Source organism: Zosterops lateralis, assembly GCF_965231275.1.
Source record: "Zosterops lateralis genome assembly, chromosome: 9".
Classification (NCBI taxonomy): Eukaryota; Metazoa; Chordata; class Aves; order Passeriformes; family Zosteropidae; genus Zosterops; species Zosterops lateralis.
The window spans coordinates 17,679,621-17,700,096 of NC_139769.1; the positions used below are offsets into that span (position 1 = coordinate 17,679,621).

The 20,476-nt window shown below is 39.8% G+C and overlaps 1 protein-coding gene across 2 annotated transcripts; it reads left to right on the plus strand.

Annotated features, from left to right (window-relative positions):
• Window positions 1-98: 98 nt before the first annotated feature.
• RWDD3 (RWD domain containing 3) lies at window positions 99-16,993 on the plus strand (the record flags this gene model as incomplete). Of its 2 annotated transcripts, none has more annotated exons than XM_083867731.1 (4): window positions 99-636; window positions 11,434-11,912; window positions 12,618-12,733; window positions 12,831-16,993. In XM_083867731.1, the coding sequence occupies 4 exons, from the start codon at window positions 429-431 to the stop codon at window positions 12,943-12,945; spliced, it is 918 nt and encodes a 305-aa protein (XP_083723857.1). In that variant the 3' UTR covers window positions 12,946-16,993. The 2 variants fall into 2 exon arrangements, with proteins under 2 accessions (XP_083723857.1, XP_083723858.1); XM_083867732.1 differs by lacking the exon at window positions 99-636 and adding an exon at window positions 5,956-6,040 and having other exon boundaries at window positions 12,831-16,992.
• Between the last annotated feature and the right edge of the window lie 3,483 nt (window positions 16,994-20,476).

Here is a 20,476-nt window from a genome sequence, read left to right on the forward strand (position 1 = left end):
GGTGATTGAAACTGGGGGGAGGAGGGGTTGTTTAATCCTTATGAAGGATGTTTTAACTGAAAAACTATTGTTCAGGGTATATTAAAAGAAATGTGTGTGTATATGCATAAATAAATTTATATCTTTTCTTTGTAAGTATAGGAAGGTATGGAGAGTTCATGGAGTCCAAGAAAGTGAAGAAGTATCCTGATCAAACTCTTTCAGGGAATTCTGCAGTGACATCAGGTTCCTAATCCTGGTCAGACTGAAACAAAACCCAACATCTCAAACCAAGGTTAACCTTGTGCACGTTCCAAAGGGAAATTGCAGACACTCACTAAAAAAGGCTGCTTCTATAATTAGTTCTGTATTTAGTTATCTAAAGTTTACCTGTGCTCGGCTTTACTGTATCAAAGCCCTGCTTGATCTATTGTGTTTGACTCTTGCAGATGAAACAAGTTAGGGGTGCCCTCCTGGCCTGCCCTGAAGATGTATCTTTAAGGATGTTGCAGTGCCCAGAAACTGCACTCCCTGGGGCTGGTGGAAAAGGACTCCAGCATAACATTCCCAACTGTAAGCAGCCTTGGGGTCATGCACATGCAGTCAGGAGTGGTTCTGACCTTTATTTCCTGGAGCAGGAAGCCATTCTGTATTCAGGTATGGGTTTTGGCTGCTTCAGGCTGCAGTGACTCCCTGCACTGGGGTGCCTGGCACTGCTGCCAGGGGCACCAGACTGGGCGCTCTGCCTCCAACACCCTCCCTGCTCAGTCACGAGGGACCAGCTCTCTGCTCTTCTGCAGTTTGTCCTGTTACTGTCTGGCCAAGATGAGTGCTCCTGTAATTGGGCAGTAATTCAGAGGCTGATCTTTCTGGGATGCCTGGAGTTCCTGACTCTCGAGTAATCCTCTAACATTTTGCCCTTGCAGGCAGTTTGGAAAGGGGAGCTGTAGCTCTTCTGTCACACTTTTTTTTCCCCTGTCCCCTTTGCTTCTTCCTTTCATACTATGCTCATAGTCCTAGCTTCAATCACTCTAAGAATTTTTCAGCTAAGCCTTTGAATTTCTGCCCTGCTTTGCTGTAGAAAAAAGAGACTGTGTTGCTGTAAGAAGTTGTGTCCATTCTTGATTATTTTTACTTTCTACTGCCAAATCAAAGTGTTCTGGATTACCACTTTTGAATTATGAGGTGAAAGAGGCATGCTAGTTTAGTGTTGAAATTCTGTCTAGTGTTTACATAATTTATTTACCATCAGGACTTTAATGTGCTCTGTAAATTTGAAGTCTCAAATGCGCTGATTAATACTGCTCTGCTTTCAAAACGTGTGAGAGTGGCAAAGGACGTCTTGGTGCTCTGAAAATGGTCATAAATAGTCTGTCATCTTGTGCACTCCCATTGTGTTTGTTCCACTCTTGTATCAAAGTGTGGGAGAAGAGTAGCTAATGTGCCAAACTGCAAAAGATGAAGGCAGATACATTGCTGTAGCTCAGAAGCTAAAAGTGAATTGGCAGACTACGAAGCGCTTCCTAGTATTTGGACTTCTACTGAACTTTGTTTTTTATAGAGGGTAGAAATGCCTCTTTCAGAACCATCACTTTTTAAAGACATCTGTTCACACAATGCTTACTAAATTATATGGCCCACTAATTCTCTGTCTCCTTTGCTTACACCTGGAGGAGAATCCATGTAGTAATGTTCTACAAGCCAATGTACTTGATGTGGAAGCTGAACGTTTTGAGTATAGAATACACTACTCGATGCTAGATGTGCTTATCTCTTCAGTATCGTACCTTTCCCTACCCACAAGTATCTTTACATATGTTCTTTTTAAAAATGCACAGGAATGCCAGCTTTTTACAAATGTTCAGTAGGTAACTACATGCATTTTTACACTCACTGAAAGAAAATTCTATTTAATATTCTACCTTTGTACAAATAAATTGCATGCAAAGATCTTTTTGCAGTGAATCAAGTAAGTATTGATTCTCTCATCAATGTTAGTATTAGGAATCTACGGTCGTACTAGACATGCCAAGTCATAAGAAGCAACGTTTTTAGTTTGTATTAGATGGCTAATCACCTTTATGTGCTTCTCCTCCAAGAAAAAATGGCTTCTCAAACTCCTAAAGGAAGAATCTTATTTTATGAATGTGACAGTTACTTCTGGTCATACTACTTGTACATCACATAAAAAACTTCTGGGCGGAGTACTGGACTGCAAACCTTACTGTGGGGCCTTGAGCATGTGTGAAATGACACCTTATCACCCGGGAGCCTGGGTTCCAATGGCAGCTCCCCACAATGTGGCTCTGCATATTTGCAGTGTGGGTACATATTTCTGACCAGAGTCAGAATGAGTCCAATTTTCAAAGGATTATGTAAATTTATTGGAAGTTTTAGGATAGTTACTAGGCTTCATTAAGAAAATTTAAAAGATTATTTATTTTGCTGATGTTCAGTTTGGACCATGGCCTCTCTCATAAAATAGAAATCATCACATTTGTTTTCTACATATTATGGCAGAAAAAAAAAAAAAGACTGTCGTGTTTTTTGTTTTGCCAATTTTGTGGTAACTACATAAAATTTTAGCTATTTTGCTAACATGCTGCTGTTCTTGCCTTCAGCTTCTGAAGACTATGACCCCATAAACCTCCTGTCTGCAGAGATAGCTAATGCTTTAATTGATCATTAGTACACTTTCAAAATGAGTTTCCATCTGCCAAAAGATTAGGTGTCTCAGGGAATTGACTTAGAGCAGTTTGATGCATGGAGGATAAATGCAAGTGCTGTTAAAAGCACTGCTAGATCACTTGAAAAACTTGCTTCTAAAATACTTACAGGGAAAAGTAATAGAAAAGGTTTTTCCTCTGCTTTGTTTTTCCCTCAAACTAAAAATCCTTTTTTATGTATCAATGAGAATTTGTTACCTCATTTTCAAGAACTGAAAAACAAAACCTCATGAAAATGCTCAATTTAACCTTACAGCAAACCATGCAACTTTTGGCAGTGTTAATTTGCAATGTAAATTTTTTGTTGAATGGGTTTATTTCAACTGTTAAAAAAAAACACAAGAAAATTTTTCTTTTAGCTGTACTTAAGAATACTGGGGGGAAAATACTTCCATGTTTTATCATGTATTTTCACAATTACTGGGGTTGCTTCACTTTCTGTTTTCTTCAAGATTTTGCCTTTTAGTTTATTTGGAGAGATTTTTACAAGTTTCCTGTTGATTTATCTCTGCCATTTTTGTACAAGCCACTTTGGGTAAGATTTCTACCATTGCAGTAACACTTAGAGTTGTTATTAGAGAAATGGTAGCTTCTTTCTCAGGTCTCTGAAAAAGCAGTGCTGTTTAACTGAGGCAAGGACAATTCTGACTGGCAAGAATGCCATTCTGGCTGTGTTAGAGCTGGCAGCACTGTTTTACCAGAAAATAAGGGCACTGCAGCTGTCCTGCAGCAGTGCCAAATAGCAGAGGTGGTTTGTGCTGCACTGGTCAGCTGTCACCTTCCCTGTGGTTATGGGTTCTACATTAGTCACTAGTGTTGGTCTTGTGAGCCCCAAATGGGCAACTTCTTGTGGTCCTGAAATGCCTTCTGGAGGATGTGCTTTCAGCACCGCCTGCAGGTATGATCGAGGAGGTGGCAAAGGGGCTGGCGTGGAATTGATGGTAAAAAGATACAGATGAGTGTTCCAAATTTACTTTTTTTCCAAATGTCTGTCTACTCCTCCTCTGATTTGCCACTCAGGCTAGGGAAAAACTGGTCTAAATGCACCATTTTATATATATTCACTAGTGGTTGTTGACACAAACCCTAATTGTGGCTGTAATTCTAGTGAGTGGAAGGCAAAGGATACTGCTTTTGCAAATGATACTGGGAAGATTAATCTAAGCTATGTATGAAAGGTTGCATTCTGTTTGCCTTGTCAAAGTGGAAGATACTGGTGGCACAATCATTTTATGACAGGATGTTGGAGCTGGTTTAATACAGGCTGACTAAAAAGCAAGACCTTTCTTGAGTTTGTTTGCCACATGTTCATGGGGAACTATCCATTTAGAGAATATGGCTAAAATTCTGTCAAGCCCTTCAATACTTTAAGAAATAAAGAAAGAGGGGAAATAAGATCTTGACTTTCAATTTCATAATAATGCATTATGAAAGCCAGATTGTAACTGTAGATGTTCATTTCAAATTTAAATATTTAGCATTTTCAGTTGTCTGTGAATACACGAAAATTTATTACATTAAGATGGAATTTAGATCTTTGACATGAAGCTGATATTTTCATAGAGTGAAAAATATCAAGCTGACATTATACTGTCTCATTTGATGACTTCCAAATGTCAGAGTGCAGTAACTTATTCATAGGGACCTCCATGTCTTGTGATAGTGTCAATTCAAAAGACATTTACATCGACTTTTTTATTTAAACATGTAAAATGGAATATGCAAAGTGGCAGAGGAGAAGGGGGAAAGACCGGGGCAAGGGAGTTCTTAATAATAGAATGGAGGCACTTCTAAGGCTAATTTCCAGCAGAGCCTTCTTTCTGACAGCAGCCTGGCTGTGCTGCTCCCTCCCAGCATCTTCCTCCTCCCCTGCTCAGCCACCTCATAGTTCTTGTTATTTCAACACAAGTTGAGGGGTTAGAAATAGAAGGATATACTCTCCTGTAAAGTAACCACCCCCAGCCCTTGCTTTTAAAAGTGACTTTGTAATAATAGAAGATACTGGGTGATTTTGCCTGGGAGTTCATGGATGCCTGTATAACTTAGATCAAAGTTAAAAGGTGCTTATAGAGCTTGAGTTATAAGATATCAATACAACCTGATGTATCTGTATAACCTGATATCAGTATAACCTAAATAATGACTTTTTATGTACCTATATAACCTGATACCTATATAACCTGAATCATAGCATTTTATATATATATAACCTGAAGCATAACTTTTATACTTATATAACCTGATATAAATAACCTGATTATACAATGTAATGGCTAATATATGGTTAACTAGTTGCTTAATGCTGAATAGACAAAAAAGAAGAAAAAATTCACCAGATGGATTGATATAGGTAAGTATAGTACTAATGAAAAATTGGCAAGTGCAAAGCCAATTACCCACAAAACAAAGAATTTGGGCTAGTTAAGACCAGACAGACCAAGGAACACTGTAACTGCACATACTCTGAAGACAAAGTTGAAAAGTTCAGATGCGAAGAAGACCTTGGAAGCCTTCATCAAAGATTCCTGACAACCCCCGAACTGGGGAGACACAAGCATAGTGCAGAAGAGCTCTCTAATTACCACGAGATCATACTATGTAAATTAGTTCTGGCACGTATGTGACGGTGTTGTAGTGACATAGCGATACTAAGCAATGCTCACTGTAGAAATACACCACAGCACGTGGCAAGGGTGGGTGAGTTAGGTGGAGATAATCCCCCTCAGCACCAGCGTGCAATAAACAAATCCCTGCTCTGTAGACACCAGTCTGTGGGGATTTATTGCCAGCCAATCTTTCGGCCATCGTAAAGGTACTGCTGGCAGTGCACGGCCCCGTGTCAGGGCTGGTAACAGGATTGCCAAGCCACAGCGGTTGATTATAAGAAACATTATATTCTAGTAACTGTGCAGGGGTGCGTGCGGCTGCGATCCGGGGGGTCGTGTACAGCCTGAGGGCGAGCCGGCCCTTCCTCCCTGTGGGTCAGACCGTGGCACAGCGCTCCAAGCCCCGGGACAGCGCACGGGCATCCCGGGACGGGGCCGGGCACCCCGGGACGGGACAGCGCACGGGCACCCCGGGACGGGGCCGGGCACCCCGGGACGGGACGGGACGGGGCCGGGCAGCCCGGGCCGGCGCAGAGCGGCCATTTTGTTCTCCCCGCGGCGCGGTCCGGGCCGGCGGCGCCCCCTGGCGGCCCTGGTGCAGGTCCCGCGGCCGGCAGGGGGCGCGGCGGCGCGCGCCGGCGGCCATGTCGGAGCTGGCGCGGGAGGAGCTGTCGGCGCTCGCCGCCATCTACTGCGAGCCGGGCGCCTGCGAGCTGCTGGCGGCCTCAGGTGAGGCGCCGCGCTCTCCGCCCGCAGCCCGGGCTCTCCCCCGGCAGTCCCGCCCGGCAGAGCCCCGGGAGGAAGCGCTCCGGGGCCGCTGACGGCGGGGCTCGGCCCCCGGGGCGGCACGGGCTCAGTCGGTGGCCGCTGTGGCTTGCCGCGGGTCCCTGCCCCGCCCGGTGCCTGCGTGCCGGCCTCGCCTGGGGCGCGGAGCCAGCGGGCCCTGCTCGGGGATAGCCAGGGGCCTTCTCATGCCCTGCAGGCCTGGGGGCAGCGCTGGGAACGGGCTGGCTGTCCTCTAGATAAATAACTAGGTGAATCTTGTACGCGTTAACAAGGCCAGGTATTTATCCGGTTATACTGAGCAGGGCTACAGCTGTTGGAATGCATGAAAAGTGTTGGGTGATCTCTGTGTTTTTCTGGGCTGAGCTGACAGCCTGGGCACCGTGACGTGCCAGATGTTCCCCTGCTTCAGCAAGATGTGCACGGCTGTAGGTTTTACACGGTGCTGAGGCTGATGTGTCGTGTCTGCTGTGGGTGGAATGATCAGGTTTGTAGGACTCGCTCCCGTCAGCTGCTGGGTGCTGTAGGCAGGGCGTGCAGGGTGTGTGGATGCCTTCGTGGTTTCTGCACCAGCCATGGTGGCCACTGCTCAGAACACAGCATTGAGAGATGGCTTTTATCAGTCTGTGCTGTAGATGCTGTGAAGATGCCCCTTCAGCAAGGGAGAATGAATCTCAGTAGTTCAGTGTACAATAGCAGTTGGGTCAGGCTTAGATGTCAGGTAGGGTATGCAAGTGTTGGTGTCCACTCAGATCCAGACCATTAGCAATTTTGCTTAGTGCCTACCACAGATGTGACAACTCTTAGATATTTGTTAGAGAGAGATGCACATGCACATATACACACAGAGTACACCTGTATTGTGTGACACAGTCCCTGGTGTCCGGGAGCTATTGAAGAGCTCTGCCCAGCCCCAGCAGAGCAGTGGACAGGGATCAGCTTCCTGCTGGTCGGACTGCAGTGAAGTCCTGGGGAATGCTGCTAGAGATGGATGTGGTGGCCTGCTGGCAGATATTGTCTGCACATGCACAGTGTATTCAGCCCTGAAGAACTGGGATTGTTAAGGAAAATTTTTTTTACTGTGAGGGTGACTGGAGTGCTGGAGGCTGCCGGGAGAGCTTGTGGAGTCTCCTCACTGGAGATATTCAGAATATGTGGATATAGTCATGGGCAGTTGTCCTGTTGTAGGTGACTGTGCTTGAGGGGAGACGTTAGATTAAAGCATCAGAGTCTGCAGGGAGCACAATTAACCACAGTAACCTAAATCCAGGATTTTGTATCTAGATACATCCAGCACACCTCCTGCTCCAGTGCAGGCATGTAATTCTGCCATTTTATTTTTTTAATTGGTATTTAGGCTTATATTTTAAAAATATGATTGATGAAATGTTTCAACTGAGCTTTATTTTTAAGTGAAAATTTTCAAGACTGTTATTTTGGGCATAGTTTGAAAATGCAGTATCCAGGCTTATCAGATGTTAATTTTAAAAAACGTGAGCATATCTGAACATTGCATATGCACGTCTGTTCCTCCAAATCTGTTGAGAAATATAGGCACATTCTTCTCTGTGCTTCATATATGTACAAATGATTTTGTGTTTATAAGTTACCAGAATCTAAAAGGTTTAGAAAACTTCCTGGACATAAAGTGAGGTGCCACAAGTGCACAATGGGAGTAGACTATTTTATTTATATTGATGTTTTTTGATCTTGGAAAGCCTTTAACCAGGCTGTGTTCGTGATGTGGTAAGATGAGGTATATTTGCTTGGTTTACATAGTTTTCTGCTGGAATTGAAAAGATTATTTTGCAACAATGATTATCTGTATTTTTCTTACTCTTGGAATTTACTTGTTGGAATTTACTTGCAGAATCTCTAGTCAGCATACAATTAACTTCTGCACCAGTCATTAGCTTACATTAGCTTTATCTCTTCAAACCATGTAAATTTTCATTGACACACAGTGTGCAGACATAACTTCCAGGAAAACTGTTATGTTATGCAATCTCTAAGACATTACGAGTAATTTGTGTGTAGATCCTTGGGATCAAAAAGGAGGCCATTGGGGATTCATGGTTTTGAGAAGTGTAAGAGAATGCTTTTATAGGTCTCTTGGTATGGTAAAAACTTTGGCTTTTTGGAATTTAACAATGAAGTATTCAGAATGTAAAACGTGTTTTTATCAAAATCAATGTGTGGATGAATTTAAATAAACTAATTACAGCATATCTTTTTTACCTTACATATCTATTTGCAAAGATTAGTTTAGTTACAGATAGAAATCCATAATTTAATTGTTAATCTGTTCTCTTTTGGTCTGTTCACCAAGCTTGCTATAAAAATATATTTAGATATTCTAAGCTTGTACGTTAGTAGGTGCCGTTTTCTGAATTTAAAAATAGACTGCATGTGTTGCATAAAATGCCTTTGGGCAGGAGAGGAGGGGGATATCTGTCTGGTTGACATAGAACATAAGAAAAAATCTGAAGTATGCTAGAGCTAAATATACTGATAAGCATGCAGCTATGGGGGAAAATGAGTTAAACTGTATTGAGTTTAGCCTGATTAGCACATTAAATGCCAGCAGAACAGTCGTACCCAACCTTTTATTTCAGAAATAATCACCGTGTTGCTGTGAAGACAACTGGGCCCTTGTAGCATGTGCAAACAAAGGAAATATTTCTTTGGAGCCAGGTTGCGCAGGGCGCCGGTGGTTTGCTCTTTGTTCTGCCACTGTCTGCAGCACTGGTGCAGAAAATGGACGCTGCAAGGTTTAAATAAACTTTACATGCTGTAGCCCTGCTAAGGTTTTGAACTGATTCTTCTTTTTAAAAGTAAGTCTGAAGCAGATGTAAATGAGCACGGCTGGGCTTTAGCTGATGGCTCAGGGTGATACACCTTAGGATGAGAGGCTGTTCTGCTTCCTTCAGATTAGTTCATCACAAGGAAAGGTGTGAGATTTTTGCAGGTTTACGAATAAGATCACTGCAGCAGGAGGCCCTTGTCGAAGGGGCAGGGTTGGTCTGTCTGTCCCTCTGTTACTTCTGAGTTGGTGGGATCTGTTGTGACAAGCTAGTGAAAAAATCCTAGTAGGATTATCAGAAAGGTAACATGTTTTTCTGTCACTATAATTTAGCTCATGATAGAATAGTATTTTTTAACTTATATAGGTTGTACATTTCAAAATCTCTTGACAGCATAGTTTAAAACAAAGTGATTCATGGGCAGGAGGACAATAATGCTCACCCCATTCAGGCAGATGCCAGCTGGCTGTGTAGCTGCTGGGGCTGCCCTGAGTGGGGGCAGCTGAGGGACACGGGGCAGCAGCACTGTCTGGTGTGATGGCTGTGTGTGCAGACACCTCTGTGGTGGCCAGGAGGGTGCTGGGGGCCCCAGGAATGCACAGGCAGGTTTTCTGCCTGTGATTATGTGCTGAGCCCAGCATAATGGCAGAGGAGCTGCTGCTGCTGGGGCCCAGGAGGAAACATTTGTCAGGGCAGCAGAAGACAGATTAGGAATGGGAAGGCTTGAGGTTCTCCTCTGTAGCTACTGGCCGTGTGCAAGAGTCTCTTCAAAGGCTGGTGTTTTTGTTTTTCTGAGGGATACATTTGTCTTGAAAGTAGTCTGGAACCTTTGATAGGGTCTTGGAGGATTGAAGACAAATTCCTCTTGGTGGGAAACGACTCTTTTGACCTGTGGTGCCTATAAATACAGGCATGGTTGGGTATGCTTTCATTGAATTCACTGGAATTACATCTGCTGCTTTCACCACTGGATTTGACTCTTAGGTAGTGATGGTCTGTAGATGTTTGGAGATTTTTTTATAGTACTGCTAGAATTTGATGGTTGGATTTGGAGAGTTTTCTGATTTTATTTGGTGACTTCCCTGACCTTGAGAGTTTTTATAACCTAGGAGGGAGGTTTGGAAACAAGTCCTTGGATAAGCTCTATAAAATACTTCTGTCTGTCCAAGTAATTTTTAGGTTATTTCACTTTTTGAGTAGGTTTCAAATATAAAACCATACATTTTATTTGAGAGGCACTGTGAGAAGTTGGTTACTGGCATCCGCAGTACTAATCAAATATAATTCATCTGACTGTCATGTAAAGGAAGGTAAGGTAAGGTAGAGGGGGAAGAGTGCAAGTCACTTCAAAAGACCTGCTCTGAAACTCATCTCTCCTCTCATCTGCCTTTCAAATCTGGCTTCTCTTGCTCTCATAGAGTGAATCAACCTGACATTTTAGCAATTTTTGAAAGAAAAGGGTTGAAGTGTTTAGAATGCATCAAAGGGGTGAAGCAGAGAACATCTGAAGAAGATCATCTTTTGTCTGATTGATATCCTCTTACTTCATGGCAGAGGAGTGAAAGTAGGTTAGGTCTTTGTCCGTGCTTTTCACTTTGTCAAGTTTTGTATTGTTTTTCTGTGAAACTTCTTGTTAAAAAGGTTTTATTTCATGAAATACTATACATAACTTTAATATTAGGCATTGCTGATTGTATGATTTATCAGGATGATGTAGTCTATAGCCTCTCTGCATACTGAGTGTATCATTTTCACTCTGAAAATAATTCTGTTCTTAAGTAGACCTACAACAGATTTTGAGCAGATATGAATATATATAAACATACATTAATATGAGTACATGCATATTTATATATGTACTATCTAGGGTCAGGTGTCCAACAGAGATGTTTTCCTTATGTCAGTCCAACTGTTGTAGAGGAGTTGGCAGAAAAAATTTAAGCATATTTTCTCTGCAAGTTGTAGGGGACAAAGAATCTGACTCCTTTCTTTCCAAGTCTCTGCTTAGTGTGGAACTGCTTTTGAATGATTGTGTTAAAAAATACCTGGTGCAAATCTGTTTGCCTTGCATTAGTATTGATGTTAGAAGTCTTACAGATTTCTTTGGGAGCAAACCTAGGGCAGTGCTGAATCCATCCAGAAAAGTCTCTATTTTCAGTTGTCCTTGCTTTTCCTTGCTTTTGCTATTGAGCTGTGGAAGCTGAGTTATGTGTTTGAGAGAGACAATTCTTTATTACTGGCTTGTCTAGACTTTGAAAGAGCCAGAAGATGTGAATGCTTTTTAGAATGTGTTAATAACTTTCCTTCTGCTATGTTATAGAAGTGTTTCATTTCAAGATTCCCTGCAGGTATAGCTTGAGCCATTGGTTGCAAGCCCCCACTCTGCAGAAAAAAAAAATTGCTCCCTCATATTTTATGGGAAATGTCAGTTATTTGAGTTGAATTATACGAGTTAAAGAAAATAACGTGATTTAATGATATATATATATTTCAACTTCAAACTATTAATTTTTTTTTTTTTTTTGTATTTTCCAGAGACGCATGGAATCTCATTTAGAATTCAAATCAGTGTGAAAGAGCTGCTGGATAAGGATATACTTTTAAAGCTGTTATTTCATTTACCAGTCAGTTACCCATCAACTCCACCGGATATTTCTGTTACCTCAGACCAGCTTACAAGGGCCCAGTGTATGGATGTGAAAGAGCAATTACTTGAACAAGCAAAGCAGCATCTCTCTGAACCCATGGTACACGATCTGATTCTTTGGGTACAGCAGCATCTTAAAGGTGTCATTAAGCAATCAGCAACAGTTTGCAATGAAAAAACTACTTTGTCAGAAGGAACAGAAGATGGTATCTGGATGCTCCTTTTGCATTTAGATCACATGAGAGCAAAGGCAAAATATGTGAAGACTGTGGAAAAATGGGCTTCAAATCTAAGGCTGACTGGAAGACTGATGTTCATGGGCAAGATAATATTGATTCTTCTTCAGGGTGACAGGAGCAGCATTAAGGTGCAGGAACAATGAATGTTGACTAGTTCTATCGATTTACCACTGAAACCTCCGTGTCTGAATATTTTATGTGTGTTTTTCTAAGTTTAACAATTTTGGAAGCAAATTGATCATTATGAGAGTAGGAAGACCCAGCAATTTTATTCTGTATTTAAGAAAAAGAGGGTGTTCTGTTCTGTCTGCAGTGATACTTGTAGACCTGTGCCCTGTATTGCTTTGCTTCCCACTGGAATTATACCCCACTATTTCTTTGTTTACTGACCTTAATATGCCTAGATTCAGTTTTCTGTATTTCCCAAATGCCCCAGAAAAGGGAAAAATTTTTGATGAGGAATTTATAACAGACATATTTCTAACTCATTGCTGTCTCTTTCCTTGAATTAAAACCATATGGTACTCCTAGTGCATGCCTGGGCTTTGAAAATCTTGTCTGTGTGTACACACTCCCACTGCCTTAGGTGGGTTTTTGTGGTGATGTTGGAGGAGAATATTTTGGCTTTTCTAACTCATGTTCTAATCAATTAGGCCTACTTAATTTAAAACTGATGAATAGAAGAAGTTATGCACTTTTTGGGATGGACACTTTCAAAGTTTGATTGCTATGTTCTGAAAAAAAAGATTACATTTTGAGTGAGATTTTGCATTTTACTAAACTTTGGAAATACTAGGTGACATTTAATATTTTGGGATTTTTTTGTCATTTAGGAGTACTTGATTCTTCAGAAAAGTTCCAAGGTAGATGTGGACTCAAGTGGAAAGAAATGCAAAGAGAAAATGATGAGAGTACTGTGTGAGACAGAAGTACAGTCACAGCATAAAAGGTATAATTTAATACTGTTGTGGATAGAAAAGTAACAGAATCGATAATTACATTCTGACAAATCCAGGCATATTCATGAGTTTCTCTTTTCAATGTAGATTTCAGACATTTGAAGTCAAAGAATATTCAGCACTGGAGGAGCTGCAAAAGGAATTTGAAACTGCGGGACTTACAACTCTTTTCTCTGAGTTTGTGCCTCCTCTCTTAAAATAAAATTAAAGCACTGGACCTTTGACCAAAGCAGTACTTGACTGCAGATGCTAATGGAAGGTAAAAGGACCAATGTGCAAAACAATGTCGAAGCTTTTCTGCAAAAAATACCAGTAGTAGTCATCCTTTTGCAAGAAGAAGGCAATTAATACATTAAGAACTGATATTTTTTTGACATTTATGTATTAATAACTTTTTCCAAGCAATGTGATGTTGACTGTTATAATTGCATGGCAAACATGAGAGATTGGGAAGAAATAACGTTAATAAAAAAGTCTCCTAGTCAGACTCTGTTTTATAGTCCCTGTTTTTCAATGTTCTGTTTCTTCTCTCTCTTGGTAGAATTTGTTGATAATGGCCTGTTAGAAAGCATCATTAATTTTGCTTTGGAAGCCTGTATGAAGATATTTCCATAAAAAAAGCATAGCAAACACACATTTGAATATGTGAGGACAGCATATACTTAATATCCCTTAGGAGTTCATCTGCTAATCTTTCATTCTCCCTTTAATTGACTATAAATGCTAGATAGTTGATTTGAAGAAAAAGCTCATGTCACTTGGGGCCTGAAGAAACTTAGAAATGTCTTTTTGAATATTAGTTTTTATTCTAAAATTTATAAAAACACCCACGTGGAGGATTTAAATTTATAAAAAAATTAGGTAAAGCCAATTGTAGCATTTTCTTTGATAGTTTACAGATGTCTTTTTGCACTTTATATGGTTTTACAGTCTGTGCAGCTTTAGATATATTGATTCAATTGAACTTTGGAGCAGTATATATACAGACTTCAGTCTTCCATCTTTCAAGGCTTCAGCCAAGTTGTTTTTGTTTGTTTGTTTATTTGGGGTTTTTTTGGATTGGTCACTGGCCTTGGCCAACCTGTAATTTTTTTCTTATCGGTAGTCTATGTTTTACATCTGTATAATGTTACAAATTATATGCATAATTTTATGAATTGTGCAAGTTCTTTTTACCTAGGGAGGATTGGATACTTATTTATTATGATTATTAATGCGTGTCCTTTGGTTTCTATTTTACCTGAAACCATTCTCTAACAAGACTAGATAAATTATCAAGTAATAAAAATTTTGCAATCATGAGTTTCTTAGTAACTAGCACTGCCATTTGCCATTTCAATTGTTTTTAGCATGTAGTTAAACATGTACTTTACTGCTCTCTAAAATTCAGTCTCAGAAGCCAAATGTCTCATGTATTCTGTAATTAAACAGATTTGATCAATTCAATATAAACTAATTTATTTCCATTGTGCTGAGGGAAGACCAGTACAATTTGTTTAGTTCCGAAAGTGTGGTTTGGCAAATCATTATGTAAGATCTGATTTCCTGTTTCATGCTCAGACCATGAGATCATACCTCTTCCTTTATATATTCTAGGAAAGCAACTAAAGCAGACTAGGAAGATTTTTATGTTTTACTGTTTGAGATATCAGATGCATAAAAGGTTGTAGATTGTTTGAAAGTTTCTGAAGTTTTTCAGGAGTTTGGTGTTTTTCATAATAGAGAGTGTCTCAAATATGAATGTTGCATGTTATTTTATGCACTGATGCTAATTTACTGACATAGCAGCAAAGTTCTTTTTAATGAGTCTTTCATATTTACCACATACAGTACTTCAGGCTCAGTAGAAAAGAGACTGGGTTGAACAGGATTTACAAATCTGTTCTATGTTATTTTGAAATGGCTCCCTGAGTGACAGGAAATCTAATTTTCTATCATTTTAAGTGCATGTGAAGATGAATTCCTACCTTTACAAAGAAAAATAGAACAGAAGTATCTTTAAAATATTAAAATAACTTGTATTTTAAATTAAAGTTTCCAGAATTTGAGCTGTTATCAGCTAAAATATCTGTTGAAAAATTGTGTCAGTGCAGTATAAAGTTTTGAAAAGCTGCAGAGGGTCTCTCCTTATACTGTGTGATAGATCTGACAAGTATCAAACTCAAGAAAAGGCCTGTGCATGTACAGCATAAGAGAACATAATCAGTATCTCTCTGCAAAACTAAATGTTGTAAGATTTTGCCAGATGCATTCTATGTCTGTTGATTTTAGGAATCAGGTTGGATGGCATTACCTACTCCTGTGATCTCAAAAATAATTGAGGCGTTAATTGTTGTGATTGTCTTTCTTGCCAGATTAGATGCAGACTTACTGAAGTTTTCCTCCTTACTAGAAAAGCCATTTGTGGTGTCAGTGGCTGCCAGTTGCACTTGAATATAAACCCATTTTTTTATTTTTTTGAATTGTATTGCCTGATGCCTTCTTGGTCAACTATTTGGCCAGAGCTGGCATTCTGCAGCAGCCAATTAAAAAGTAACAGTTGGGCAAGTTGCAGCTCTCTCCTGATCTGTGCTCATGTCTCTGCCAAATGAAGTTGTTGTAAGAAGCTGTGTTTGAGGAGATGGAAAATGCAGTTTATACAATGGATTTTTACCATAGTTGAATTTGCTATTCACTACTCACATTGGACAAATCCACAAGTTCACTGTAGGGAAGGACTATGGTTTATAGCTTGGTTTGATGTGCTTCAGGAGAATTACGAATCTGATCAGCCTGATACACTTCAGACAGCAGAGAACATGAAAACTGATGTCAGTCTTACTCTGTTAAAGCAGATGCTTTTGCCTTCCTATCAATCAGTAACTTATTTTGAAGGGTAGGAGGATATCTTCTGTTCAGACAAGTAAACAATATTTTTAAAGACTGTTCTTTTGGAAGGATGTCGCAGCTGTCTGTTAACTGATGGTTTGTTTGCATTCATTGTGAAAAGAGATGAGCTAGTCTGTGAGCCTCTGGGGCACAAGAGTCACCTGAATGGGTCCTGTGGTGCATGTTCTGCCTTCCAAGGGAGCTGAAGCAGACACAGAAGAACGAAATGCACAGATACAGAAGAACAAGAAGCAGGGAAAAAAATGCATCAGTGTGTAAAAAGTTAGTGAAGTGTACGTAACTATTGGAATCTGACAATTCGGTTGCGAGAAAGACGAAATCCCCAAATTAAAGGTGATATGACAAATTAGAAGCTAGCTTTCTTGTGGATATGGCGTTATAAATTTCTTCAAACAGCGTGGTCAGTAAAACCTTGTTTCTTGTGACCATGCTAGTTTCTAAGCTGTAGCACACATGGAGTCTTCCCTGCAGGAGATACATTCCTGATGGTGTTCTCCCACATGGGTTCCCCTGTGCCTGGTATTGATTGTGCATAAATTGATTATTGCTTGCATAAATCTTGAAACTATGAATAGCATTTTTTCACCTGTTAGCCTTTTTCATCAAAGTTGTAGGTACTTGGTTTCTTTCAAGTTATTAACCTCTCATTTTAATTGAAATTACTTAAATTCAAAAGTTCTAGGAAAACTCCATAGTATAAATATGTTTGCTTATGTATTGACAGCACAGATCTATAGCCATAGTTTCCTTAAAAAATCGGCTAAAATGAAAGATGCTGTAATAGGACTGACAGTTTGAAGAATCAAGTTTTTTGGGGCAAAAAATTGAGGTTTGATTGGTCTTTTTGAATACCTTGGCTTATGAAGAAAACAAAAAATAGGTTGAAGAAAAAAGAGCAATCAAGAGGAAGGAAATAAATGGGGGACATTATCAGTATTGGGAGTTCATCTGGTTTTCTTACTTACTCGGTCTCATTAATTCTTCCCTCCACCATCCCTGAATTTGTTATATGATGTTACAGGGAGGACAGGACACTGTAAGTACTCATATATGAAAATCCTTGACACAATCAATTAAAAATAATTCAAAGTAGATTTGATGGTTTTGTGGATAAGGCTGTGGTTTTGTAGTTACACCTCATTTTCCTATAATAAGAGCATTTGTCTCTTATTTCTGGTGTGAATGACCCACAAAACCCACTGAGATGAGTATAAATTATATGCAGAGGTACTGTAATGAGCCTTAAGAAACTTCATAGTGGAAAAAATGTTTTGTTTATGTTGTTTCTTTTAAAAATAGTTTAATAAACCCTACATATGGATGATTTAAAGCCTAGTGTCCCTTGATTTGTTCAGCTTTATCTGTGAAAATACAAACATAATCATGCTATAGTACATTTGAAATAAGATGATGAAATGTTGCACTCACTGTATTTCTGCCAGAGTTTGAGACTGAAATTGTTTATATTATGAAATAGTGCAATTGCTGGAATCAACTTTAATATATCTTATAGTAGTAGGAAGCATTATCTTCCTGTCTTTTTGTGTATAACACATGCAACACTGGCAGCATTCTGCTATGGTTTTATATTTTGTCGGTATATTTAATTTTTTGTTATCTTATGCAAGAGTTATGATTGTTTATGTTCTTAATCATAGACATAAATGCAACTTGGAATATAAATATGCTGATAGCATTTTGTAGCTATTCTGTGCTGTGTTCATGTATTGGCTTTTATATTAGTTTGTGTTGTCTGACTTCAAAGTATTAACCTGCAGTGAAGAGAACTCTTCGGGGTGACAGAAAAATTTGCCTAAAAGACGTTAATTTAAGGAATTCTTTGGACTCTAAAGATGAATCCCTTAATGTTTTGAGTTAATTATGCACTCAGATGCTTTAATTTTATGCTAATAAGATAGCAACTGCTGCACTTCTGAGTTTTCTTTGTGTTTCTTAATGTGATACCAGTAATCTGTTTGTATCCTGTGTTAGAACATAGCTGATCATGGAATTTGGGTCAATATTTTATTACCATTTCCCATTGTAACTATCTATGATTCTTTATATGTATACATTATTATCTATTATAATTTGAATGCAAAGCTTTATTTTAGGATGGGACTTGTTACAAAAGGTCTCTGCATGAGAACAATAACTCCACTTTGTGCTGCTTTTCCTGTTGTCAGCTTTTACATTCCTGCAGCCATGGGAGGCTGTCCAATGATCAGTTTTCTGGAGCTGAACTTAACAGGCCAACCCAATGTGTTACACTAGATCTCAGTGCCAGCTGGGTGGAGGCAGGGTGCTCTCCATGCCTTTGTGGGACCACTTTTGACAACATCTGACTGCCACTGAAGGGATTAGCTGGATGTTCCTTGAACTTCACATGGAGAATTGCTGGAGTGAATTCCACCAATGCAGAAGGTGAATGGTTGGCTGCTGCTTGATCCGAGCTTTAAACCAGGAAAGCTCTCTGGTACTCCTTTTATGTTAGTGCCATGGAGGGTACTAAGCTGGAATTTGCACATGTGCTAATCCCAGGGAACGCTGCACAGCAAAATCAGTGCCATGATTTTAAGACTGAAGGTGGTAAACTCAATGTACTTTGGCTGTTTAGAAAAAGACCAACAGAAAATGATTTTGTTGGTCTCTGATCAGTCACTCCTCTGTAGTGATATACAGAGCCAGGATACGTTTTTATGGGAGATGGTGCTATGACTACCTTTCAGTCAAGATAAAATAAGCAGTTCTTTCTTGAAGTAAAATAACTGAGTTGCTAGTGAGAACACTGTCCACGTGAGATGCTGAACAGAAGCTGAGCTATATGGCTTGAGCTGTGCCAGAGGCTGATTTTTATTTGGTGGAAGTGGAGGTGTTAGAAAAGAACAGACAGCAATAGAAACACTGGTGATGTGGCTCTCAGAGAAGCCAAGAGGAAGGGGGTTTTGCATTGATTTCTCTCTGGAAAGAAGTTCCAGAGAGTTCTTTGCTGCTGTATCCAAGAAGTTGTTACTGTATCCAAGCTTCAAGTAGAAATGTCTGAAATAAATATGCATCCTCATTGTCATTTTCTCTTTTTAGCAGAAACAGCATGTAGAACTGAGAATAAGTAGTGGAAGTTTTCACGAGTTTAGAAATGACAAACCTCACTTGAGCTGTAGGCTGTCCATGAAGGAATTAGTGCAGCTCTTAGAAATTGTCCTCAATTGACTCAGAAATGACAGAGACTTTGTCGAAGCAACAAACTCCAAAAGTCTCATGGTTTGAAAACCAGGCTGTTGTGGCTCTGAGCAGTTGGGAAGATTGATGGAAGAACTGACTAGCAGCTCCCAGGAGCAGGTTTTCTACAAAATTTGAGCATTCTGGAAAGCAAGGGCTAAGGGGGTTGACAAATCACTTTTGGGGGAAAAATATTCTGCTTATTTGTGGAATCAGAGAATACAGGTAAGTGTTTAATTTTTACAAGACTTTTTCTGCATTGCTACTATAGACACCTGGTATGGAGATTTTAGATGGTCCTTGCTCAAATAGTGCCTAATGTCTTGGGAACCTGATGTATTTCAGTTCCACATCAATTAAGAAGATTTTTAGGTGATATTGGTGGTCAGTGGCATGAAAAGATTTAAGTACTGCAAACCTATTCTGGATCAGGTATTTGTTATGGAATTAAGAAACAGCTTTTAAGTATGGATTAGGCAAAGCACATCTAATAAGAGGAAAAACAGGAGGGAAAGAAAACACTCTGCTTGAATAGCTACAAGAAATCCAGAAAGTCATGTTTCTGAGGTACTGGTGTGCCAAAGGAGAACTTCAGGTTACCCTTGCATTGACAAGGAGCCAAATGCTGTACACTCAGCTGGGTGTGAGGGTGTCAGTCAGAGTTTCTGGGCTGTACAGTGCTTGGCACAGTTATGTGTGTCTTCTCTGCCAGCATTGCACCAGATTTCTCCCCCCCCCCCCCCCCCCCTTTAATTTTTTAATTTATTTGAAGGCAGCTGCAGGAAGGGAGATGGCAGTTGCTCACTATGAATTCTGTTCTTATGATACTAAAAGATGCTACAGGTTTCCTTCAGACTAATTTTGAAGAAAGGGGAATGCTTTTTAAAACAAATAAAGGAACATAGATAAAATCTCAGGAGAAGCTGTTAATTTATATATTGGAGTTGTGGAAAAAAAAAAAAAGATTTATCACAAGAAGAAGAGACATAAAGCAGAGCAAGAATAAAGATGTTCCCCCACTGGTCCAGAGTGGCCATGTCTGAGCTCTGGCAGAAGCTGATGTTAGTGCTTAGCAGAGGAGAATGGATATTTCTACTCAGTAGTGCCTGATGCTGGCACTTAAGATTTTTTTTGTGCTGGAAGACTGGGGACAGCTAAAGGCAAAGCTTGGAAGCACAGGCAGCATGCTGACAATTTTTAGGGTCTCAGCTTTTGAACAGTCATGAAAGCTGGGCCACTCACTGTGTAACACTGTCAGTAATATCCACAGGAGCTCTGGTACTGGCTCTTATTTAACTGATCAAATCTATTAGAACAGGTAACAAAATTGAAATTCTGTAATCATTCCCAAAGGGAGGTGGTGATTATAGAGGGTGAAGCTGTTCAATACTGGAGAACACTGTTTTTTGAAAGCTGGATAGTTTTCAGCAGCTGAGACAATGAAAAGCTGTGAAAAAAGGGGGGAAAACATTGATTCTTCCTTATGTAATTATGGATTTTTTTTTCTAGAAATTCATTGCTAAATTGAAACAAATGAGTTGTGGATAATTATTTATCAGCAAAAGTTTTCCTGGTTTAGGTAGAATGTGAGAGAGTTCTAAGAGAAATTTTAATTGTTAGGTTTC